This window comes from Columba livia, chromosome Z (assembly GCF_036013475.1).
Source record: "Columba livia isolate bColLiv1 breed racing homer chromosome Z, bColLiv1.pat.W.v2, whole genome shotgun sequence".
Classification (NCBI taxonomy): domain Eukaryota; kingdom Metazoa; phylum Chordata; class Aves; order Columbiformes; family Columbidae; genus Columba; species Columba livia.
In genome coordinates, this window is record NC_088642.1 from 12621430 (window position 1) to 12649072 (window position 27643).

Here is a 27643-nt window from a genome sequence, read left to right on the forward strand (position 1 = left end):
TCATTTTCCATTTTTCTTCTCAGATTATATCTGACATCTCATGAAGACTTCAATTTTCCAACATGAAGTTGATCTTCTCCGAAAGACCTCTCCAAGATTCAGTTCTGCTTAGTTTCTCAAGAGTGACATTCCTGATGTCTGGGACTGTTTCTAATTTCCACATATTGGAATTACTTCTTGGCTTTCTAAACCAAGTTCCCCTAACTGTTACTAATTATCTCTTGTTACGCTACAGCATAGAGGTCAGTATACTACAAATACAGACTGTGAAGGAGAAGAATGCCATAATAATTGACAATTAGATGAAAGGGCATTATATACAGTGCATCAACTAAATAGCTGAAGATAATTATAAGGATTGATGAAGAGTTACGTCAACTGAGTTCTGTATCCTTGCTGGATAGTATTGCACAACAGATTTACCAGACCAGTTTTGCTGGGACTAAACTAAAACAGAGTACAAATTAAAATCTGCCAAAGGCAAAGAACTAGGGAATGTATCCAGTTTTTCTTTGCTTTGAACACTGACTTCTTCTCCTCCACATCAGAAATATTCAAAAAAATCTCCACCTAGTACTTAAGTAGAAACGCAGGCATACTTTAAAAAAATTGGAAACAAAATGCAATTATTGCAAGAACACAAAAGCTTGTAGTAAGTGTCTTCTCAGATATGCTTAACTTCCACAAAATAAGGAAATAAGGAAATTTCCACAAAATAAGGAAACATCTGTCAAGGTCTGCATCTTCACATCGCTGAAACTTGCTTCTTTTGAAAAGTGGGAAAAGACAGTTTTCTGCTTTGAATTTGAAAACTATTAAAAGTTGGTTAATTATTTGCATAGAAAGTCCAGATACCTGTTTTTAATTAGACATTACGGAAAACAATAGTGCAGGTTATAAGTAGTTTTTTTTTGCATTTTGATTTAAAGAACAATGCAAAAAAGACCTGACTGAACCATACAAGAACATACTTAACTTAAAGGGAGAAATAGTCCCAACCAAAGCAATAAAGCATAACATTAAAAAAAAAAAGAAAAAAAAAAAAGAAATAAAAAAGAGGATAACTATTTAAAATATCTATAGGATCAAAGCTTGCTCCAAGTTACAGCAGACTACATTGGCAAGGGTGTAAATTTTATTCTCTTCAAAAGTGAAATCTGGTAAAAAAATTATATAAACCTCATTCATCCCTCCACTAAAAGGCAAATAATGATTTTAAATGAAACCACTCAAGCTGATTTTGCTCCTATGAGGTTTTCATAAACTTCAGGGATAGAGAGACTGAAGAGCACAGTAATTACCACTGACACCTGGACCCACAGCCTGGTCAGGGAGCACAAGGAAAATGTTCCACTGGGAAAAGGAACTGGGTGATAAAAAGGAACAACTATATCACACTGAGTACAACGATGCTTTGCTTAACCACTCAGAGCATTGAGAAAATACTCTCTGTATCAAGACACTGGATGTGGAACTAACAAGAATCATCACTGTTCTGTGGTTTACAGCTACTCGGCAACGCTTTTAAAAGATCTATGGAACAATCTCTAATTTTCCTCTGCAATTTTCAAAAGTAAGTGTGATTTACCCCTCCCATTTGACATACAGTTGTGCTTTATGTCTTGTTAAGCATATTTCATTTGAAAAGCCTCTTGACAGAGCCAATCTAACATAGGAGCAACAGAAAAAGGGGAAAAAAATCCAAACAAGTTCTGTACCAGAAACTGTAGATATCAACCTCTTACTCTTCATCACTGAACTGCTTTGATGTGGTGGTGTTTTTTCTTTTTTAGAAAGATCACCTGCTGAACAACTCCTGTCACTTGGAGCAACAGACAGTTTGTAAAAAAAGCGAGACCTCTCTCCATGATTTCTCAATATTCTTGGGAATCTGAAGAGGTCTCAGTCAACTGGAAGCTGGCAAATGTTGTCCCAATCTACAAGAAGGGCCAGAGGGATGATCCCAGCAGCTACAGGCCTGTAAGTCTCACTTCCGTGCCTGGCAAAATTATGGAAGATTATTCTGGGAGCTATTGAAAAACACCTGAAAGACACTGCAGAGATTGATCCCAGCCAGCATGGGTTCATGAGGGCCTTACTTGACCAACTTAATTCCATTCTACAAGAAGGTTAGCCACCTAGCTGACCAAGGGAAGCCTGTCAATATGATCTGTTTGGATTTCAGTAAAGCCTTTGATACTGTCTCTCACAGTACAATGTGTCCATCACACAGCTGGATAAACACACAGTTCTAGTAAATGGGGTTATGCTGGGCTGGCCACTGGTCACTATCAGTGTGGCGCGGGATTCATCTTAGGGCCAGCGCTCTTCAATGTCTTTATAGATGACTTGAACTCAGGACTTGAGGGAATACTAATGAAGTTCACTGATGACACAAAACGAGGAAGAGCTGCTGACACTCTCAAGAGCAGAGAGGCCAGGCAAAGGGATCTGGACAAATCAGAGAACTGGGCAGTCACCAGCCGCATGAAGTCCAGCAAGTGCAAGGTATGCTGTACTAGCAGTTCTGAACTAGATGGTATCCTGTGTATTTCAGATTGCCTTCAGATTGCTTGGAATCTTATAACATGCTGAGGACTCAAAGAGTAAACGTCATTAATGCACTGGCAACAGTTGCAGGTATCTTTGGTAGTATAATTAGAAGTAAAATTTACAGACTGACACATAACTAACTTAAAAAAGACACTACAACACTATCACATACAAAAGTACTGCAGCCCAACTTAGGGGGGAAAAACCCCTATCTTTACAGACTCACAGTTGTAAAGGAAAACAGGTAATTGACCAAAGCTATCTTTCAAGACTGATTTAGCTGAATTCATTTTAGTTTGCAATTGTAACTTCAAATAACTAAATGACAAAAAGACAGGAAATAATTCTGATTAAGCTATGGCATGTGTTTTTTTTTAGTTAGTATGTTACATATTTTTCTACACATACTGGCTTTTTTCAATTGTCTGGAAAAATTATCAATTATTTAAAGTGCATACATGTTAATAATATTCAGTTGATATAACTGAGATACATAAAAATGGTAATTTACTGTGGTACATTTGCTTTTGTCTAAGAGACTTATAAATAACACTATTAAGTCATGAGCTGCTCCACTTTTTCTTCTGCAGAGAAGGTCCTGATTTCTACAAGTCTCCCTTGCCAAAAGAGAATCGGACCAAAAAAAAAGATGAATTGTAAGAACCTCTGAACAAGCTTGATAAGGACAACAGAGGTCTGGGGTTTTTTGATGACTGCAGGTGCCAAAGGCTTGCTGAAGTAAAATGGATGAGCAGGAGATTCAATAAAGCCTGACAGGAACTCAAGTAGGAAGTATTTTATTTCACACTAATCACAGAAAGGTCCTGTTTAGGAAAGAGGGCTCTGACTGCCAACAAGTCTTTCTTGGTACCTGCTGCAGTCTTTCCATTTTTCATTGATCTATTACATGCAGTTTTTGCCAGCACAGAAAAACAGCTGACGGAAGATACATGTTTCCTGTCTTCAGATTCACAAGCAATCCACCCTGAAGTAAAATATAACATTTCAGAGATACTTCATTTTTTCCCCCTTTATCGGTATTCTGTATGATGGAGATAAATATGTTTGTTGCGTAGACAGGATCCTGGAGCATTTAGTGAGAGGTTTTTTTTCAGTGAGAGAGTGAATGGGAAGGCTTTATTCTTTTTTTATTTTTGTCAGCATTTTCTCCCTGACTTACCCAAAGTTCTGACCCAAGAAAACATATTTCAGCAGTGCAGAGGAAAGCACATGGAAAAAGGTATTGTGAGATAATGAATATCCCAGTTATTCTCTTTTTCTTGACCATGTACATTATATTCCCTAGGAAAGGGGGCAAGAAAAATTGCATGAGAAAATCACCTTTTCTGAGGGGTGCCAGGGGCACGTGTGGAAGATTACTTTTTTCACTTTTCCTACATACCTTTAAAATAACAAGCACGCAATTCAGTCCACAGCATAACACTTCTGTGCACTACAACAGGAGATGCTCTATCTTTTTTTGTATCTTACAGTTTAGGAAGAAAATAAAATCAAGGTTGTTATGGCTTAGTTTGTACTGTGGGTTTTGCTTATAGATCTTACTTCTTTGGTTTAAAATAAATCCTTTACTGGAGTGATATATCATTCTATTGTCCATCTGAGATTAATTTTTTCTCCCATTTTTATTAGTCTTCCTGGTTATAACTATATTCCATTCAGGGTCGCAGACTGGTGTCGCAGAGTAGAAGGAAACAAAATGCAATTAAGTCATGAAGATAATCAACAATAAAGACTAGATTCCAAATCAAGGAAAAACAGGAATTCTACAACATTCTAATGATTCATCATCTCCCAGTCAGATAAGACATGGTTTATTTTAAAAGGGAGATCATGAATACAAAAACCCATCAAAAACATATTTCTATTTGACCACTAATAAACAGTGTGTAGGATGGCTTCTCTTCTCCATCTTCAGGCAAGTTAGCGTTTACCTTCTTTTTCACTAAATACTGTTGCAGTTGCCAAAAGCCTTTGGTTTCTTAGTATCAGACAATATCGATTTTTCCTTGAATAATAGAGCTGGTTTTATGGACATTTACCTTTTCAACAGACATTATATTCTTATATTGTGCAATAAGGCAGTAAATCTCCACTTTGTAATGTTACACGTCCTGTCGAACTGGCCATGTGGCTCATGTTTTGCAGCTCATCATGCTGAGAACTTTGCACAACTTGCTGAGTTGTATGTATCTTTTATGAATTTTATCCTACAACAGTATTTTGTGAGGCTAACTTCTAGGATGTTTTCAGGATGCTTTTAAGGCTGCAGTTATCAGACTGTGGCAGGACTTACATTAGAGCTTGACCCTTTAATATGCATATCACAAGCTAGAAGTAAAAATCTGCCATGCACACTATCTGTCTAGAGGGCCTTTTTGGTTTTCTGGGATAAATTGCAATGCAAATCACGGTCTGACAAGCAAAAACTATTAACTAAACAAAGGCTAACTGAAGAATACATAGAAGAATCCTGGAAAGGCAATGAGGCCTAAGAGGAAGTGAAGTTTCTCAACAGAATAACATACAGCGTAGCGTAGCATAGTGTAGCATAGCATAGCGTAAGTGCATATATGAAAAACTAAAGCAAGGCTACAAGGAACAAAGTTCTACAGTTACGAGTTTGAAATCTAGGTAAAAATATTTTATTACATTGTCAGATGCAAGTGAAAAGAATACTCAGTGGGTCTCCATTAAAGCGTAATTTGTAACACTCAGAACTTGACAGTTTCAGAGCACAGGATGAAATTACAGGGTTATAGTTATTGGAAAACTTTTGTAGGATTTTTCTTTTCTTAAAGTTAACATTCCTCTGCCAGTGTAAGGAAATACACCATTCTATTCATTGAGTACTTCAAGATGTCTCAGGAACCTAACTGCCTCACGCCTTCCACCCACAATATGCCTAAGGACAGGCTGAGTAATTTTTGAGAAGTTCAGTCTGCAACTTTCCTGTTGTCCTATAGTTTCTAAGCTAGTACTTCCAAATTGCTTTCACTTCAGTTGTAGGTTTCTACGGAAGCTGGAGAGCTCTGCATATGTATACTGATCCATCAAAAGGATTACTTTTGCCTGTCATGCATGCTGCATGGTAAACACCAGTGTGAAGCTTCCCATCACATTCTCAAGTCTGCCTTCAAAAGACTGCACTTTACAATAACGGTCTCTGAATGTGCTCTTGATGACAAGGCAAAATTTAAATGCTTCCCTTTTTGCAGAGTGAATAAATACTTTGGCCACAATATACACTTACAAAGGTATGGGTAACTCCCTGCCCATGCTGTAAAAGAAAATCAACATAGAAGAATCTATTGCGTCTATTCAAAAGTTTGATAGGCAACAAAAGGTCACCTACTGAATATGACCTATCATCATTACTGTCAAAGCACGTTAAAGACCATAAAAATGCAGTAGTCCCAAGTATTAAAATGTTTACCATAGCAACAGTAATGTTTTAAAGTTTTTTTGCAGACTTTTTTTGGTGTATTTTGTGAAGTATTTAAGAGTTACTTCGTGTTTCAGCTTTGAATGTCGATTTGAATTTTGACTTTCCACATGAAGAATATTTCAGGAATCTTAACCACAGGGTCTAATTTTTTTTCACGCAAAATTTTGCACTTCAAACAATAATAATACAACAAAGCCTGAAACCCAGATTTTTAACTCATGGTTGCCAAGCACGTCAGAGAAGTATAGCTATTTCAAGGAAAATGCAGTTTCTTTTAGTCTAATCTTAACAATACTATTCACATTCTTTAGAAATACAGAGAAGTGTTTATATGACACTATTATTCTAATGTATTCTAGGGGAGAATATACATACAAATCCAATAAAAACTGCTAATATTAGTTATGTTACTTTGCATTTTATGGTACTTGCATGGACAAAAATCACAGACTGAACAAAAAGAATCCTACGAAAATATGGCAAGGTATTTTACTGATAGGTATTGGCTAAAACAGCTGACTTAAGGTCTTTCTCACACAAAAACTATTTCTGGAACACTCAGAGTACCCCTCAAATACTGAAGAGGTATTTCAAAGCACTTAGTTTCCAAAATTAATACTCAATCTGCCTCCAGATTTCCTCTGAGAAAAACACACACAGTGTAAATCTGGTTCTTTCCTTAATAAACTAACAAACCCATCTTGACAAAATAGAGAATCAAAGCTATCAGGTAGATGCATTTAAATTCCCTCTCTTCAAAAGTCAAGAAAAGCCCCTTTCATCTAAACTGCTTCATTGGTTTTAATTTCACTGCCACTTAGAAGTAGCCCCTTTTTTCCTTAAATAGATTCTGAACTGAATTTGCTGAAAAGGACATGAAAGATAGTAATAGTCAGAACTTAAAAATGTCTTGGCTTCATGAGGCCTTAAAGGCCATGTCCAACTTCCTAACCCTTCAAGAAATCAGCTTCCATCTACATCAAACTTATCAGTCTCACCTTACACATTAATAAAATAGTACCTGGGGCATCCTGACTGCTGGTCACAAAATAGACAACATCCTGGGACAGTGGACTTTTTAACCATCCAGTGATGAAGTCTTCTAAATGCGGCTTGTTTTCCCCTACAGCTTAATAAATTCAACTGGATCTGCAATTCAATACTACAGATCCAAGTTTAAATCAGAATGCAATTTTCTGCATATGCCCTCGGCAAATTCTTACTCCTGTTAAAAAGGTTTAGCAGCAAGTCAGGAAACTTTGCAATTGTAACCAGAAATGGTATAGAGGAGTAAGGAAGAGAGTGGAGGGATATCATGTACATGAACTAGGCAGATAAGCTATGCACTGGGTAAAAGCTTATTTCTTTTCTCCTCCTTCACAGAATCTCCGCCTCCAAAATGGACTTTATAAAAAAATCTCCATTGCAACTGACAATAACACCAATAGACGAAAAGTGAAGCTAAAACCATTATTGAATGTAAAGATGATTTCCCACACAGCTATTTCAGTATCTAACAAGACTACGTGAGATCAAATTCTACCATCACATTTTACAGAACCACATCATAAAGTATCTTCTTAGTATGGATTTGAAAATCGTATACATGAAACTAAAGCTCCCTCAGAAAACACAAACCTAACCAAAAAACTTCTAGTAACAAGCTGGCCCAACTTTACTACTTCTGATGCCAGACCTAACTTTTAACAGACTATTAGAGAGTACATAAAATCAAAATGTCATGTGAAATTCCAACCAATAAGAAAACAAATAAAAGCATGCCCAATGTCCTGCTAGGTAGACTGATTAAACAACATATTTACCTTAGTGAGTAAACATAAATAAAAAAAGGGAAATAAAATCTGCATCACAATTATTACAGTATTCACCAGATATTCTGTGTGTATAAAAGCCAGCATCAGTTTTCTTTAAATTTAAATAAGATGGACTAATTACAGACCAAATGCTTGAATTTCACTTACAATCTTTAGATCGGCAAAACAAATAGTCCACCATAGTTGACTTTTGGATGTCTATCTGAGGTAACCAAGACGCTGCACATTTTGGTCTTAAGTAAGGTTCCCTGGCCAATGTGCAAATCTATTTCAAATGAACTGCACAACTAGGGAATAAAACTTTATTAATGTCACCTAGCCAGCAATTAAATTGCATGAAAAGCTGAATCCCTGTGCAAATGCCTTAAGAGTCTTGTAACTACTCAAACGAATCCTTTGATTCTTGAAGCCTGCTCTAAGCAATGGGGTCATTAGCAGATGACCCCTCTAGAAAATAATCTGCCATGGGATCCAGCAAAGTATTCTGCAGTCTTGTTAGGAGTGGTACATGGATAGAATCTGCTACAGCATGAAATACTTCCAAGAATATAAATGCTTCATAGGATCAGGAAGAAAACTCCTTCCTGGTTTTTGAGGTTTTTTTTGTATTTTTTTTTTTAGGAAATATGGTTGTCATGCCAACAGTTGCAGAACAGCAGGCTGCAGCGACAGCTAGTGATAAAGCCCATTTGTGTCTCACAGCTTCCCTAGGAGGCTGTTATTGAATTACGGGATATTGAAGGTAGCAGCACAATCTCACTAAAAATTGCATATTTCCATAGGTTTGGCTTCTGTGATTGTTTTGTCTCCTGCTTCCAAGCTCAAGTACTTGACCTCCTAGCAAGGAAGGAGCTGACACACTTTGTCAGTATATATGCATGCGTGCAGCCCCTGAGGTGTGTGGCAGATCCTGTGGGGATCTGCCATGACCTTAACTACATTCTTGAATGTTGGGTGTATCAGCGGCAGGGTCAGGGTCTAACTGAAACGGAGCAGGTAGCTGATCTCCACAGTCTGAGTTGTGGCTGCTGACTGAAGCAAAACTAGAAGAGATCTAGTCAGCTTCCCCAAGACACATAGAGACAGCTGAGGACTGAGCATTATGAAACCAACTTATTAGTCAGAAATGCAAAATTTTACTCCAGAAAATCCCATGAGAAGATATCTATAAAACTGTAAAAGCAGCCGCAATAAGGGAAAGTATGAGGGACATCCCTTGGTGCTGGTAAATAAATCTCACTCCTCTGTAACAGTGCAATAAAACCAGAAGTATCTATAGTTACCTTTGGGCAGTGGCATGATACAGAACATGGGTAAAAAGGTGTCTTATGAATTAAAGTACGATTCTTAATTACAAACTTATTAGTTCTTTATTTTTTTCCCAGTTGTACTGATGTAAGTAGTTCAGCGCATCCCAGTTAACATGAAGTGATTAATTGAATGTTTTCATGCAATTGCATGATAGCTGTTACTACACTTGCATTTATTTCAAAACTCTCTCAAGCACACTTGAAAGCACAAGTTAAAATAAGTATACAACAGAATCACAGTAGTGACTGCAATGTACTGTGAAGCAATCTAACTTAGCTTTAACTTAGCTAATTTGAGAACATGCTTAATAACTCAATAAGGAGGAAGAATACTAGTTTTTCTCAACAGACTAACAAGCCACGTTGAAAAAGGGGTAGTACATTTATCATCTTGACCAGTAAAGTTTCTGTCCTGGCCTCACACAAGAGTCTCAGAAGCAAACAATGAAAACAATTACTAGCAGGTAAATGGGGAACTGGTAAGAAATTTTTTTTCAAAATAGTCCTTAATGGCTCTTTATCAAATGGTCCAGTGCTTTTCAGTGATATTGTTGTCTTTAAGAAAACAAAATAGAAAGTATGCCTACTAAATCTCCAAAGAACACCAAGCTGACTGAAGTTTACCTGAGGACAGGCTTAAAATTCAGAATAATTTTGGTGAAGAAAAGTTGGCTATCATTCAACAATGGCATTTGTTAAATCCTCTTACTAGTAATGATAGATCAACTCTAGAAAAAATGATACTGAAAAAATGGCCAGGAAGTAGTCCACAGAAAAGGATCAAAGGCTTATGCTGGATCAAAAATTTAACACAAGTCAATACCTTTACTGTTGAGAAAACAAAATAGTGGATAGTGAGATGTAAGCATCCCATAAGTTATGCAAATGAACTCTTCCTCCTTATACAAATGAGGCTGCACCTGGAATTCTCAAGTCTAGCTTCTGACCAAACTTGCACAAAGACATCAGTCACATGTAGAAAAGCTAGGGGAAATTAGCGAAAATAATCAAGAGAGCTAGAAAACAGGAACTATAGGAAAAGACAATGACCGGTTGTTGTTAACCTTAAGAATAGACCGAACAAGGAAGAAACTCTATGACGAAGAAATGTTAAAAGAAGAAAGGTGGCAGCCTGTTCTGCATGAGCAGAGTAATTACAAGAAGTAATTGGCCTAAAATCCAACAAGAAAATTCAGACAAAATAAAAGGGAAAGTCAAACAGTAAAATACCTGTGCCCTGTGGACTTCTAAATTCACTGTTAGGGAAGGCCTTAAAGAACAGATCAGATGAACACCTATTATAAATGATACAGGACTGGATGATTCTATCCTGAGTAGGAGGAGTAGGTAATTTTTTAAGGGCTGCCATTTTTGACAATAAAGCACTTAACACAAACATCAGAACCAACTCAAAACACAAAACATGCACGCCAAATCTAACTTCTGTGTTGCCCTATGCAGAGTTTTCCATCATTAAAAATAATTGGCTTTAAATGACCTTTCGTAGACATACACTATGCTGCAAGCACTTCCACTGCAGGAAAGTGTTTGAGAATCCAGACAAGAGCTTACGTTTCTAGGTCTTCCTTCTCCACTGACTACGTGAAAATGTCAAGTATCAAACTCCTGTAGTTCCATAAACCTGGTTAGATTTACGGCTGATGTCTAACTCAAGCCTTTACTCCCCTAAGCTTTACATTCAGCAGTAGAATCTGGGTTAGCTCTTAGCCAAGTATTGCACAATTCACTCTCACAAACATCACATTTGTAACTGAAGTAGGTTAAGATTTGTACCTAACTAGCAAATCATGCACAAAAACTGCACCATATGTTCATGTTGGTATTAAGTCTGTAATTATTCTATGACAAAACTTACGCTGTCCAACCACATTGACTAGTTTTGCACATACAACACTTCATCTATATGTTTTGGAAATTCTAACATTATCAGATTTCCAGGTTTTGAAAAGACCTTCTATCAGTCCTCACCTCCTTCCCACCCTCGCTGCTACCATTCCGAAAAGGCATCTGTATTAGAATTCATTGGATCTGTATTTTGCAGAAGTATGGCAAGATCCCTCAAGTACAAGAAAATTGTAATTTGGTGTGAGTAAAGTTTAGAATCTTTACTTTCAGGTCTTAAATTCTCATATCATTTATCAAGGGTTTTGATCTCAGTGGAGTGAAGAAATGTTCAGGACTTGGAAATGAAACTGTATGAGATAAAGAAGACTTGCACAAAAGTTTCCAAATTCCTAAAAGGGTTAAATTCATGTATTTAAAAAAAAATAATAAAATCAAGCTTCTGCAGCACAGAAAGCTGTATGATACACCGATCACCTGTCCCCTCCACTGTAAAAGAGTCCATCATATGTCTTAAAGAAGACACTTACAGAAGTGTCTAAAGACATAAGAAGTATGTCAAGATCCATGGCAATAAAACAGTTTGCAATAGAAAGCTATCATAGTCTTCATCCTTATTTATGCCTTCAGCACAGCAGCAAAACCTGGATATTTAGATCTTAACAACTACACTGTACTCCCTCCAGTGCAACTGTGCAGTCTTCAAAAATAAAAAAAAAAAAAAACAACACCACAGATGAATAAACTTAACTGTAAAGGAAACAACAAAAGGGACAACCTACCCGCAGCCATTGTTTCTCTGTGAGGGCATCACTGTAATCCACATCCCTGCGTTGACGGGACCCTCTTCCAAATATTTTCTCTTCTTCTTCTTCACATGTAAGCCTTTCAACTTCAGCATCATCCTTAATAATCCAGGAAGGTAATTCATCCTCCTCCATCAAGCGAGGCTTACGCTTGGGGTTTCTGGCATCCTCCCTGCGACGGTCCATGTCCATACGCTGAAAGAGCAGTTGGGAAAGGGTAAAAGAGTTTTAAGGGCAAATATTAAGTGAACCATGGAAATTCCCGGCTATCTAATGATACTTAAAACTTTAAACCAAGTCCTTCACATGTATTTCCCTTCCACAATACTTCTAAACACTTCTAAAATACAACTATAAAAAGAAGAAGCTACACTTGATGGTTGATTTTCAGTTAAGTTCACTACTCTGTAACTAGCTTTTACTGAAGTAACTGGGACAACACAGAAGCTAAGTGATACAAAGCAGATCACAAGAATGCTGTTGTGTCTTGTTAATTAAACAACTCCCTTTTTGAACAGGTTTTATGGTTTCTTTGTATTCATAAATGTGACCTACAAATACTAATCACTCCTTGACAACATCCCCAGAAGGTGTTATTATATAACTAAAAAGAATAACTGAAAACATCCCAGTTTTGTGACCCGGAATATCAGGAGAAGAAAATTTAAAAGCTGGTATTTGAAAAAAGGAATCAGGAGACAGAATTAAGAAATTCAGAGAAAAGCTTGCCTACACAGTCCCAGGAAGCCAACATGCTTAAACCCCTGACGTTTTCCAGGTGGGACTGCTGTACAAATCAACAATCAGAAGACGAACAAAAAATATCAGAGGAGGTAAAGTGTTAAGAGTATTAGAAGGTAATCTGAAGACTTTAAGCTGAAATAAAAATAATTACATAAATCAATTTCAAGTGTGGTGAGCAACTACCTCAGAAAACACATATGGCTACTCAGGATACATTCCCATGATGTACTGTAGTCTCATAATGCTGTTGGGGAAGCATTCTGTGAATCTGATTTGCATTTTTGAAGTAGCCCAAATCAGTTAATACAAATAGCTTTTTCAAACAGGCTTTTTAAAGAGTCATTTAATACTTAGACACTCACTAATCAGTTACTAAGCAGAGAAAACGAACAGGTGGCCACTAAGCATTTAATTTTTACATCTGAAAACTGACATAATTAGACTGGCACCAAAATTGGTGGTAGAATCAGAACAGGCTACTGCTTTGGCCAGTAAACATTTGTAAAAAGCATTTTCGATTATGTGCAAATCTCCCTCTTGCTTGTAGGATGCTGCACTTTTACTGGATGCCAACTAGACATTGTTTTATACCCTTAGCCAAGACAAAGACATGCATAAATTCAGAGGTATTATCTACCTATAGGGACAGCTCAAATCCAGACATATTTAGTAACAGAGACTTAATAATGGAACTGTTGAATATGGTCAATCTTCTCTCATCTTGGCTCTGCTGAAATAGAAACATTCCCAAAATACTGCTTCAGGCACAGCATCCTGCAAACTATCTTCATCATCTTGTCTGGTGCCGTATCTGATTTCTAAACTCCGTGAAAAGCAGAATGTAAGATGTGTGTCTTCAGTCTGCAGGTCCAGCTACATTCAAGAAGCAACTATAAATACCTGCAGGTTCTCCCCATCCTTCATTACCGTAAACAATGATGAATGGGCTGTATAGCCTTTTATTGTTTAGAGCAGACTTCCACATTTCAACTTTTAAGGAACATACAATTCAGTCTGAATTTATTTCAAAAAATGTCTCATTCAAGTCACATGTGGTTTGGTTTCGTGTCAACTTGGCAATCAGCAAGCTGTACTGAGAGAAGGCCCAGACGGGACAGGTGGGATAGGTTTTTCTATTATTTAGCAGAGAACTTCAGTGAAGTCAGGAACATCATATTATAACAACACTAAGTATAACAAGTGAATGCTGAAACTTCACTTTTTTTTCCCTGATAACCATGTTTCTATTTACAAGGCAAAGGCCAAACACTACAATAGTATATTTAAATAGCTGTCTTCTAGAATAAAAGCACTTAGGAAGGAAACTTAGAAGACATTCTCAGTTAATCAGAGATACAATAGAAACAAACAGCCATTTTTTTTTTTTCTTAGGATACTACTCAAACCACTTATCTCTGGGTAATATCTGGTCCTGTCTTCCCATATCTTACCAAAACATGTATTTCCAAACCAGATCTACCTTATTTTACTGTAACTAATTATGTAATTGTACTTACAGTGTCGTTCATGAGGTCTAAATGCTGGAAATAAAGTCCTACACCACTGATGATTACACATAAGTGAAGAACTTAAGTGTTGGCACAGTCAAGGCCTAAAACTTCCAATTTAGAAAAAACACAGAGCACTGCTGCCTTGTGAACTGTGAATGGTTATCCTAAACTTTTAAATTATTACTAAATTAGTCCTTAAAAAAACCACCCAAGTCACTTAGTGTAAAACCAGTAACTTATACACTCAGTTGCTGCTATATTGCCATTGTGGATTCAAGGAGATAAACTACTGGAGTTGTCACATCGATTCTGGCGAGAGGCCTTCCTTGAAAGGCAACTCTTCCACTTGAAAGGCAGGTTTTACATCAAGAAATTTTATTTCAGTAAATATAACATTAAAAAATAACTTAAATATTCCAGGAAGAGTAACATTTGTTGAAGCAGACTATTATGAAAAGACAAGAGTTGTACATATCACCCTGGAACACTGACCTTTCCCCGATTATATTTTAAACTTTTTTACAACACGATTAAGTGTCATCATTTGCAATTAATGTGAAAGTTGGACAGTGTGACGTTTGAGACTATCTAGAGTTTTTACCTGTTGTTGTGTATGTGGAGTCTCTGAAAAGGGGAACAAAGTCCACTTGTACATATTCTATTTCTGAACAGTGTATTTAGCTTTACAGCTACATCCCAGGATATATGTCAAAGAATACTTATAACCTGAAAAGTGACCACAGAACAGCTTCTTGAAGAACCCACCTACTCTCCACATTGTTTCAGAACTTCTCACTTTAAGTAAGCAAAATACATGTTTTACACCTCTAGGCCTAGTTAAATGAATAAACCCAAACACATTTTTCTTGGTTATGGAAGTTTGCTGAATTTTGATTATGTCTCCACAACCTTTGCAAAGGGAATGAGGCAGCATAGGCATCACGGAGGTAAGGAGAATACAAACCTATCTGTGCTCCTTACCTGACTATGCAAGACCTAAAATACTGATAAAAAGACGACAAGCAATCCTTACTGCCAAACTTGTTTTTCAGACTTTTATAACTAAACAGTTCACTCAAATGAAAAACCAAGTCTTTATCAACAGTTAAAATTATTTCTTAGCCATTAATATTTAACTTTCCTGCTTCTATCAAGTATTTTCAAACTCCCATCTTTCAAAGCATGTTAGTTTTGAATCTTCAATTTTTTATTATGTAACAACCAATGATTTACTCTCCCTTAAAAACTTTCAGGTAAATTAACATGAAAAACATAAACTCAGCTCACACAGTGCTAAAACTGTCTTCGCTCCAGGACCCTCAACTGTTTTACTGAATGGTTGCTAACAGCCTTCAAACTTAATCCAAAAAGATGAACTTACAGAAATTTCCTGCTGACATAAATCCATCAGCTACTTTCAACCTATGGATCAGTTCTTCCCTTTTCAGTCTGAAGAGAAGTAGTGAGCAGCTTATTTCAGCAGCACATCAGCTTTCACAGAACTGAGGGTACTTTCAGCCAATAATTTGGGTGAAATTATTCCTTTTGAGTTTTGGATCAGATGACCACCTCTTGGTTTCTGTCATGTAAATCTCCTTACACCCAACTCTCAGAAGGAAAGATTAAAAAGAGAGGTGTATGTAAGCTCTAATTTTCTGTGTAGGGATTTCAGTTCTGAGATAAGATTAAATGTCACTTAAGCTAGCAACTCAGCAATGATAAAAGGCATGGCCATGTAGGGGAATAAGGCCTTTGCCAACTGTGCACCTGAACAACTGTCCCTTATGTAAAAAGGGCCCCTACACATCTGTGTACCAGTGAAGTTTTACAGATAAATCCTTCAGCAGAAGTTGGTGAGGGAGTGAAAACCTGTGCTCCTATCAATGGTTGCTTCTGTGGCCACCACCTGATGCACTTTTATTCATGCACATACAAGTGTCTGTCCTGTTGCACCGTGCAGAACAAAGTAGCCTCTATAGAATTAGAAGGGATGCCACTTTACTTTCAGTGCTTAAGTATACCCTGTTGCTGTGTCAGTGATTCCCAAACGTCCTTCAGCAACCCCCATGAGGTACACACACCAAAAGGTAAGAGCCATTCCTGCACTGACGTTTTAGTAATTATTCCATCAGGGTTTTAGAAGCATTAAAAAAAAGTGAAGTATTAAAGAGTTGCTCGCATTTGGACCACTGCGACCGGCTCTGTTTCAGTAACCGTTCAACAGTTGTAGCAGCAGAGACACAGCTAACTGGGCCCTTGACAAAACCACCAGCAAACCCCAGTTAACTCACAAAGAAAGCAGCACTGTCAGTATACTAATTTACTATCTTCTAAGTTCCTGTAGTTGTCCTTGTGCCAAGGTTTAAGGCAAGGCGGCAATAAAAAGTGGCAGACGCTCCCTATTATCCCCTCTCCTCCTGTCACCCCTTTCCTTTAGATCAGAAAGACAACAGGAAAGATAAGGAGAAAGGAAGAGAGACTTAAGACTTCAAGTTGGAGAGTTTTAAAGAGTTTTACTAATGCTACTAATAAATAGAGAATATATACAAAATATACAAAACCAATCTCGAATGCTCGATGTGCAGTTGGCGTCACTCCAGCAGCGGAGCTGGGTGTGCGGAGCTGGCGGCTCCAGCAGGTGCAGCTCAGGACCCCAGAAGTCATGAGTGGGACTGCACAGCAAACTGGAACCTGGCTGCAGGGATGCAGGGCCTGAGGCTCATAGATCACAGGCAGACAGACAGGGTGCTCTCTAGATGCCGGCCATGGTCGAAGAGAATGACCCTCGTGATCACCCTCTTATATAGGGAGTATGACGATTACGAGATGGAATACTCAAGTTCATCCTCAGTTGGTCAGTTCTAGTCACCTGTTCCATCCTCCCCTCCTCAAACAAGCCCCTCTCACAACGGAACATGGGAAAACTTAGTCTTTCTTGGCTCCCATAGTAATAAATCTAAACGTGAGCTTCTTCAGCATTCCGTTAGTCTCTTCTCAGCACTGAGTACAGCATCCGAGGAAAAATATGCAGGCTAAAACTCAGAAAAGTACGGACACCTAGAAGAACTTAGCTGAAAGAAAAATCACTAAAAGAGAACTAGTCCTGTTTTTAACAAAACCAGGACACCTCGCCAATATCATAGCCCAAAAGTCAGAAGAAATGTTGAAACATAAAAGTGTGTTGTAGAATTAGCAAGCCAAACCGTGACTATCAGTTTTGCACTGTAAAATTGTCAGGTCATGCTAGACCCTTCCTCCAGATTGGCACTGTTCCACTATGCTGTCTGAAGGATCCCTGAAGTCTTTCTGTCATGTGAGGAACCTATATTTAAGCAGACTACCTTTCTTCCCTCAGATAAACAATGCATGGAAATAAAGCCTATTTCTCCAAAAAGATTTTCTAAAAGTGGAACAACAGGTTAAAGCCTTTGTTAAAAACACTATAGAAGATATTCTACTTATGATCATATCATCCTTACCATAAAGAGATCAAATTCCTCCTCACGTCGAGCAATCATCTGATTCAGAGTCTCATCATCAGGAACTTCGTCTTCCTCCTGGTTATGCAGATGGATAAAGGTATTAAAAAGAAGCTACACACAACTTGCAGTAACAGCCTCCATCAGGTCAGTGTTGCACTGAACTTCCTTCTGTCACAATGCGTGTCAAACACTCAAAATGAAACTAAAACTTCAAGTGTTCGGCAATTCAGAAGTAAGGCAAAATAGACAAAATTAGAGAGACGACTGGGACTTATCAACACCTTCATAAATTGAGAAAGAGGAAATGAGCAAATATGCAACCAGGAAATTCTGGGTTGTGGTTTTCCTGGGTCAGAAGCTTCAGTTAAAATATATGCATTTCCGTTTTGCTGTTCTACAGTACTCCCAGATAAATACTATTTTGCATTATGAAGCCTTTGCTGTCAAAAGCAAGGAGAATTAGAAAGTCCAGCTTAAAAAAAAAAAAAAAAAGAAAAAAGAAATGTGTCATTATACTGGAAAAACTCTGAATAACTTTTGATCATTACCTGCTTACAAATTGAGATGTGAACTTCTGATTTCAGACAAAATGAATTATTTCATAAAAGCAGAAACAGCTCTCAGAAAAACTTGGAACTGTATAATTCAACTAAAACGTTAAACAGCTATGATATCCACTTAAAGAGAGTCCACAATGTTCAGTTTCCCTCCCTGAATTATTTTGAAAGCACATGGCATTTAAAATCTGACAACAGCTCAATAGAAATAATAGAACTACAGACTGCTTACTGAACATATGTTACAGTATGCTGCAGACCTAGAATTTTTCATGAAAACTCATGTTTTGTATTCAGTGAAATGCAAGTATAGAATGCTGTATACAGTTAATACTCTATAGCTTTTTTTTTCCCAGAAATAAACAGAAAAGGTCTTTAACTATATCCAAACATTTTCTCTCCACTAGCAAGATTTTTACACCTTAGAAAAAAAATTCTTTTTAATGCAATTCCCAATAAATAACTTAATGTTCATATGATTTCAATTTTAATACGAAAAAAGCAACTGGGAAAACGATAGAGAGCTAGTTCTTCTCACTTCTAGTCAGTGCTCCTTCAGCATTCCAGAAAATGAAGTTATATAGTTACACATAAGGAGAAAAAAAAGACTACAGATCCCTTCATTTATGATCATTGAAGAATCTGACCCTCATGAAAGTTTCACATGCTTACTATCATCTCAAAGAGAGCAGCTTGTGACCTGCAAAAAATAAGGGATCCCACAGCAGAAGCTGCAACAGTGTCCATATCATCTGTGGTTACTCTGAATAATCATATTGCCAACAAGGTATGCTTGGCAGAAGAAAAAAATTATAAACACTAATCCCAACAAAAAAAATGCCTTCATGAGCATATTATTCATATTATTCAAATATATCTTTCTAAATGCACAGAAATTACCTCTTTGCTTTATCTAGTACTGCTAACAGAAAAAAACGGAGTAAACAGGAGAGGAAAGAAGAAAGAAAAACATGGGGAGTTTTGATGCTGAATTCACAATAACTACTAAGAAAGTACAAATAGAATATGGTGCTATACATAAAAATGTGAAAAGCTTTGATATGCAAGTTTAAAGCATGCTTAGCATGGGAATATTTAACGAGGTGACGATTAAACAATCTCGTTATTAGATATGCTAGTCCGTATTTACATGTAAAAGTTGTTTTCATATTAATAACTTAACCAAGAGATTTACTTTTTCTTGTCAGTCTCTCATTTAATATTCAAATTTTGTTTCCAGCTCTATTGCAATGAATAAGCAATGGCCGACCAGTGCACAATGGTGCAAATTCAATCCTATTTACTCACCATATCTGAAAACCAGATGACCTCATTTAACATATAAGCTTTTCTGGAAAAAGCTTTGTTTAAAACAATTTTTTGACAAAATTATGAAAGGGCAGAATGGGTTTAAGTCACAATGCCTAATTCTACCCTAAGATTTAACCGTAACCATTACATCATAACCGATTACTGTGACCAAAAACAGAGAGAAAAATGAAGTTGTTTCTTTGAATGGCTGGTAAGAATATGAAGACATTTCTAATTTCAAAGGAGATGACAGTCTCTGTAACTGATGAAAAAATGACTCAGTACTTCCTGAAACATCGTCTCGCTGATTACTTCTAACTACCTTACCTCATTTTCTTCTTCATGCTCCAATATAGCCTGTAGGAAGGCTCTTCTTTCATGGCTTGAAGATTTCTGATCAAACATTCCAGCCTGGATAACTTTTTGATCTACATTCAGCTTATACTTTGCGGCTGCAAGTATCTTCTCTTCCACACTGTTCACAGTGCACAGTCGCAGGACTCTAACTTCATTCTGCTGACCAATTCGGTGAGCTCTGTCTTGGGCCTGCAAGTCCTATTAGGCAAAGAACAGACAGAGTGATTTATATTGTAAGTGTGCTACAGAAATTGTTCTCTGCTTAAAGGACATCATAATGCTGAATTCCTTCTGGGATAAAAAGGAAGTTCTCAAACAACAGTTCAACTTAGTTCACATGGGTCATTCCTCATTGTTTTCTTTACCAAAACTTCATCAGACCCAGGTAGGGGGAAAAGTGAAAGGAAAAAACACAGATATGCTCTGTACAGTGTAAATGCAGTAAGCCCAAAACTTCTTGAAAGCATGTGCAGTGACTGAGAAGGCTTGGTTATTATTTACTTCTGTTCAAAGCTCTTGGCCTTCCAAGCCACTATGAGCCCTGAAGTAAAATATGCCTTGAATGCAGGAAAAGAAAGCAACAAAATTACTGTGAAAAAACCCATACATTAACTTACCTACTAAAGGCCATTGCTAATTCTTAAATATGTTAACTAAAACTTACTTGATCTGTTGATTTGGCTTTTAACTTGGAATATTTGTGTTAAAACAGCTTAAATACGACCTTCCTCACTGAAAGATCCTAGATACAAGACCGTGAATCAATGTAACTATTTTTTGGTCAGATTATGGCACTTAGAAAAGGTGCAAGTAAACAGTGCACTGCAGGTCATAGGTAAAGAATTTATTTTATTAATTCAAAATCTTCTCTGTTTTCTTTAGGGAAAAGAGAAATCCATTAAATCCTACAGATTATGTGTTTCTACTTCAGCATAGTCAGATAGTGAAGGGTATCTAACCCCAAAATGCTATCACAGTTTTGTTGTACCTCACAACACAGATTTCTTAATGTAGAGGAAAAAAAACAACGGGCAATGAGTTCTCCTATTTCAGTCCAGCACCTTGCTTTTAGTACCATTCTTAGCTCTTACCTCCCACAATTACCTCCTGACCACATATGATGCAGGTCCTGCAAGCTAAATGTGTATTTGAAGCTTGCATTAATGGTGAAGCTGCAATATTAATTTGTTTATGTAATAATTCTCAGAAGCACAGGAAAATGGTAAAGTGAAGACTTACAAGTTTTAATTTCTGGAACTACACCATGCTACACTCCTCTTTCTCCTGTTCCCCAGCTATAGCTTTCTAGCACACTGCTGGTTATAATGAACAAATCACTCCCATCTTCAAGAGAAGAGAAAACTGCCTGTATTGAAAAGGCAGCTGAGGGGAGACCTTATCGTTGTCTACAACTACCTGAAAGGAGTTTGTAGTGAGGTGGGTGTCAATTTCTTCTCTCAACTAACAAGTGATAGGACAAGAGGAAATGGCTTCAAGTTACATCGGGGAGGTTTATAATGGATATTAGGAACAATTTCTTAACTGAAAGGGTAATCAAGCATTGGAACAGGCTGCCCAGGGAAGCAGTTGAGTCACCATTCCTAAAGGTGTTTAAAAGACATGTAGACATGGCACTTAGGGACATGGTTTTGTGGTGGACTTGGCAGTGTTAGGTTCACATTGGAATTGATGATCTTCAGGGTCTTTTACAAATCATAGAATCGTGTAGATTGAAACTTAAAAACCTGCCCATTAAATACTCCAGAAAATATTCTGTAATTTTTACTATACTGCAAAGATTGTACCCTGCATTAAACTTGTCTGTGAAAGTGACCTAAAGACCAAGAAAAATACAAAAAATAAAGTGCTTTCTCAGCTGCTTTTAAAACCTCTAAATATAATTGCTACAAATTTCTTAAGCCTTGCTTTAAATTGGTCATCATGGCATCTATGGGAGTACTGCCTTGAAAGTTTACATAAGACCCTTTTTAACATAGCTACGTACCTCCAGAGATATGTAACTTATGTTTTGTGGGGTTTTTTTGGTTTTGTTTTTTTTTTTTTTTTTTTTAAAAAAAAAAGAGGAACTAAGTGACAAAACTTCATTTACCTCTTCTGACTTTTTAAAAATGAGCTAAAGTGGTTTGATACTCTCTTTTCCTGGTGATCTGTACTCACTACTACCCACCTACACCAACAGTGTAAGTTCAACGTCCCAGGACAAAACTGCTGCACTCATATGATACCTCACTTCCCAAGCCAGGCAGTGCTCTGCACAGCCTTTACTAAAATATTGCAAACTATGTACCAAGACTCAAAATGAGACTTACTTATTAATGCCCTGAGGTTACAGAATGAGTACAGTTATACAAACGAAGCAGTTCTATAAGGACCCTAGCTCTGAGGATTCCCTGTGACTCAGACAAAACACAAACAGGCACAGAATCACCTCATAGATTTAAGCCAAAACATTTCCTGATTATAGCAATTTGACCCACTAATTCCACTTACGTGGATCTATTTCTTTCACCCTAGGCTATATCCCCAATTTAAAGAAGCAACCCACAAAAAGCATCACAAATTCTTTGCATATTTCATGAAGATAAGTAAATAAAAATAACCTGGTGAGGATTCCAGTCACTATCAAAGATTATAACAGTGTCAGCAGCCTGGAGATTTAAGCCTAGCCCTCCAGCCCTTGTACTCAGCAAGAAGATAAAGTATTGTGACCCAGGTTCATTGAACTTCTTCAACAGAGCAGCTCGATCCTCTGATTTTGTTGTGCCTGAAAAGAAATTAAAAAGAAAATATATAACAAAAAGAAAATATATAACAAAATGTGAACCAAAATAATATAAATAAAATGTCAGTTGCTAAAGGTACATGTGGAAGGGAACTTTAGCTCACTTGCTCTTTGCCATCTCTGTCACATTTTTCAAAATACAGAATAAACACTGGCCACGAGTGTTTTGATCAACTGCTTATCACATGTAAGAGACAGATGTCTAAACACCTCTTTATAAGTATTTCTTTCGACATCTTAAAGTGGACTGTAAAATGTTGGCTAACATTGCTATACCTTTTTATGGCTCACATAAATTTCAATTGAATTTACTATAAACAAATAGAAGAGTGTTCCAGCTTTGATTAATGCCTTCTGGCCACAACAGCATCTAAATATTAAGTTGCTTACCTAGAGATTTATCAAAATGTCAGAGTAGGCTTTTAGAGTCATAATTAATATAAAAGGGTTTAAAATTCTTAAAATATCCTATCTTGAAAGTGATGGTGTACAATGGCTGGGGGAGAGCAATCAATCATAGTGAAAACACACACAAAGTTACAAGTAAAAAATAAGCCCTGTGCACTCTGGCAACTGGATGAATTTCATGTACTTTGACAAATGTCTCTTTGGATCACCTAATATAGTCCACTGTTCGCCTTTTTTCACTTCTGTCTGTAACTGTAAGCCAAAGAGAGTCTGCTATTTTTATTCAGGTATCCGTCTATGTACAGAAGATGAAGTTTTTCTGTTACTGTGGGGTGGGTTGACCCCAGCTGGCTGCCAGATGCCACCCCACACACAACTCTCTCACTCCCTGTGCAGGAGGAGAAAATAAGATGGAAAAGCTCCTAAACTGAGATAATAACAAAAGCAAAAGCTGTGCATGAAAGCAAAGCTAAAAGAGGAATTTATTTGCTACTTCTCATCGGCATGTAGATGTCCAGCCACTTCTTGGAAAGCGGGGCCTCAGCATCCATAATGATTGCTTGGGAAGACCAATATTGTAACAAGGAATTTTCCTGCATCATCTTCCCTTTCCTCAGCTTTTAGTGTGGAGCACGTCCCTTTGGTTGAGTTCGTGTCAGCTGTCCCAGCTGGTCCCCTCCCAGACTCTTGCCCACTCCCAACCTACTGGCCTTGGGGGTGTAGAGGTGGTTTGGGGATAAAGTCTTTGCACTGTGCCAGCCCTGCTCAGCAACAGCCACACACTGGACCGTCACCACTGGTGTGTTACCAACCCTGCCCAGCCACAAACACAAAGCACAGCACTACACGGGCTGCTAGGAGGAAAGTTTACCTACATCCCAGTCAGACCCAGTAATTTAAAACATTTTAAATGTCACATAACTCATCTTTCTTGAAGGGAAGCATTAAAACACCTGCAGGGCACAGGTGCAAGGATGGTTTTGTTAGCACGGTACTATGTTCTTCAGCCAGTTTTGACAAAGACATCCTGTGGCACAGTGACACAGCTCATTTGTGTCTCAGTTTCATTACCCCACTTTACATTTGAGGATAATAGCATTTCAAGTTTGTGCTCATTAATATTTGTAAAGGAAGAAAATAATCCTCAGCATGCTACCTTATCTGTTTTGTTTTTTTTCATTTAGCTTACCATCAAGACGCAGGTAAAGGAAATTTCGGAAGGCAAAGTAGTCTTCCATAATAGTCATAAGTGATGTCATTTGGCAGAAAAGAAGCACACGATGATTAGTAGCTCGTAACTTTGGTAGAATACGATCGAGTAGCTCAAACTTCCCTGAGGCCCGATAAAGTTCAGCTCTGTTGAAGAGAAAAAGCACAGTAAATGCCAGAATAAGCAAACATTTAGGAAATTTTGCAGTCATTATCAGGTCAGAGTATAACAGAGAGATTATTCTACTTAAGATAAACAAGACTAAATGCACTTCTAATTCTTTAAAAATGTTTCTGTTGATTAAAATAAAAAATAAATACCCATGTGAATTCCTATTTGGAAAGGATTTTTCTTCACTTACAAAAACTGTGTGGACTTTTAAACACACAGAATACCCTCCTTTATGAAACTCAATTCTGTTTCATTACTTATCAAAACACACATTATTTCCCAGCTAGATCAGTGTTTTATCAGTGAAGACATTCACCTGCTAGTTTTGTGTTCAACTGCCATTTACTGCAGCTGTAACTTTTATTCACCAGGCACGCATTAGAAACAATTCACTTTCCACTCAATTACTATGCACATGAAAGTAAAATATTCCAAACTGAACTAAAATACAGAGACTGGAAGGAGTTTGACAGGATATATTCTTTAACCATGTAAACTCAGTAGTCTGGAACAACGTTTAGTTGCTTTCATAAGCGCTCTTCTGTATTCTATGCTATGAATGGCAAAACAGGCCCTTAGCACTGAAATTCAAATCGTAACTGAGAAAGCTACTAGAAGTACACAGGATGTCTACATCAGCACCACAGTGATATGCCTTACAAAAATTAATTTCACATAACTTTTTTCTAAACTTGAGCTTGTACTCTCAAAATACGATTTATCACTAGAAACAGTATACTTAAGTCCACAAGATACATGGCCTTCTGACATGCACATGTACGTCATCAGCAAAAGACTAAACTGTTCAGGAGACAAGAAGACTGGTATACCAGTAAATGAGAAAAATAGTCTGGTATGCTGGTTAAGGAAAAAAAAATAAGCATCATTAAGAACTGAACAGGAAGGGAGTCAGGTGAAAGACACACAAGGTCCCTTTAGAAAGCTTTTATTTTAGACAGCTGCACAAAGAAGTGCCAAGAAAAATATTTAAAACTTTTTTTCTCTCAAATAATGGAAGAAATGCTACTTTAATTTACAGTGGAGATAGTAAAGAGAAAAAAGCAGAAGGCAAAAGGAAAAAGAAAGAGAAGACAATCCCAATTAATAACTCTGAAGAGTCATTCCAATTAATTTCAGATGGTATCTAAGCTATTTCAAAATAACAGTTTGCAATCTTTTCTGTCTGTCACCCTTAAAGAGATGAAGGCTCATAAAAAGCTCATATAACAGTTCTCGTCCTGTTATCTTTTGCTTTAGATATGTGCCACGAGTTTGTTAGCATGTTTCTTCCAGAAAAAGAGTATGATGCAGTAGCTCCACTACAATATCATGAAGAGGAAGAAAAACTGAGTTACCCATTGATGACACCATTTGAGTAGCCTAAATGTTCAGCGAAGGACTCCTGCAGAGTTAGAAGCAATAAAAAGATGATTACAAACTACACAGTAACCCAAAATTATGCATTCTTGTATCAAATAAATTAAATACATGAGTGTCTGGGTTTGAGTTGCATTATGTTCATACTCTTGGAATCCACATTGTAGCAACAGTGCTCTGCTCAGTGTTTTCCTGTTCTACTATTATTGGAAATCCATGGTTTGTAGAAGTAACTTCCATCAGCATACATTTTACCAGATTACAAATACAGTAGAACCTAATTAATTCATACTAATTACTGGAAGATCCATTTCTAAATTAGTCAATTTAATAGTTAGCATACAAAGAACAAAGAGTGAAAACAAAAACAATAATACATCACAGAATGTACTTAATCATTCATTCATAAATGTAGCTACTTTCCAGATAGTTATGACACTTTTTATCTTTGCAGATATACTGCTGTATTTATATAGTTTGGATCCTAATCAGAGATGCTATCTGGATAGTACATTTTTACTGAAAAAGCAAGATAGATTTGGTTTATATTGTATAAGAGTAGCAGTTTGCTAGCCATAAAGTTCCTATACGTGGCACTTTGAACTGGTGTATCTACATCATAAATTAAGTCTAAATAGAGATTAAGTTGCTCTGGAACATTTAAATTCAAAAACCTTCATTTTTTTTTTAAAGACAGTGTCTCCACAAGATTAAATGCTTTCAAACTAGACTTCATATTACCAATAAAAAGCTGGCTGTCCATTTGTTTCTAAAAATAAGGGACCATAATGATTGTGTTTTTTCAAAAGTGTCCTTTTCAGCACAAATGATGTGGACAGAGTTTTCTGTTTTGTTAGCCATCTGAATAAAAACAAGCCCAAAAATCAAAACAGTAAGTCTTACCTCAATGTGTTGAAACATGTACGGGTGATTGCATATCTTTCTCAATTGCATGATAGTGTTCATAAGCGTTTTTGCCCCACCTTTTCCCTGTGGGTACAAGCAATGCAAATCAAGTGATTAATCTAATTTCTTAGCTTATTAATAAAGCTTTTGAAAGATATTTTCAAATGCAGGTATAAAAATACTTCTACCCCAAACCTAAACACCACATCGCTAATTAAAAAAAAAACTACTGTAACTGTGCAGCTACAGTAGTAAATTCATCTACCAAAAGGATGCTCCATAAAGAAAAAGGAAGAGCCAGAAGTAATCCATGAAGTGCATTATGTATCTACCTGCAGTATTCACAGTGGGAAGCAGTCCTGTCCTGCATACTGCTTAATTATACTGTTTCTTACAAAACTATACAAAGTTCATCAGGTCTGAACCCTCTATCTGGATTCAGTTCTACAGTGTCTCTTCCTGTCTGTTAACTGGATATATGGGCTTCTCTTTCCAGGCCAAGTAAAACACAGGCCCATAGGCAGCTAAAAAGCTAGAGATAACCAAATCTTGTGAGTCATCTTAATATTTAACAAAGTATATTCTTACAACCCACTATACAGTGAATCTTTTTGAGAACCAAGACAGACTTCAAATAATAGTCAGTTGTGCTAGACTAAACTGTAAGGTTAAAACGTAGTTGCAACTGGTGGGCACAAGTTTGAGAAAGTCCTAGAGTAAAACAAGGGGAAAAGTACACTATTTGATCATATCATATCATATGCTAGGAATATTCTCTTTCCTGGAAAGTACAGTGAAATCATAACTTCCACCTAGAGCAGAGATTTTACATTTGAAGGGAGTATTCCACCCATCTAAACCCCTTTTTTATTCTTTTTGAAATCTGCTCAAATTTGCTCCAAAATGCAGTTCATATTTGTTCTAAGAGTTATTTCCTAGGGCTTTCCAGCTTTCTGAATTCTCTGTAGTCTGA

General features: G+C 37.0%; 1 protein-coding gene across 7 annotated transcripts in view; it reads right to left on the minus strand.

Moving 5' to 3' along the window:
• Window positions 1–27643, minus strand: part of SMARCA2 (SWI/SNF related, matrix associated, actin dependent regulator of chromatin, subfamily a, member 2) — a 118984-nt gene that overhangs the window by 22803 nt on the left and 68538 nt on the right. For all 7 annotated transcript variants that reach the window (XM_065047244.1, XM_065047239.1, XM_065047241.1 and 4 more), the window contains 7 exons: window positions 26668–26754; window positions 25743–25789; window positions 24196–24362; window positions 22417–22580; window positions 19766–19993; window positions 17568–17645; window positions 11810–12028 (listed from right to left, as the gene is read on the minus strand). In XM_065047244.1, coding sequence (XP_064903316.1) covers window positions 11810–12028; window positions 17568–17645; window positions 19766–19993; window positions 22417–22580; window positions 24196–24362; window positions 25743–25789; window positions 26668–26754 — 990 coding nt within the window. The remainder of the gene's footprint in view (window positions 1–11809; window positions 12029–17567; window positions 17646–19765; window positions 19994–22416; window positions 22581–24195; window positions 24363–25742; window positions 25790–26667; window positions 26755–27643) is intronic.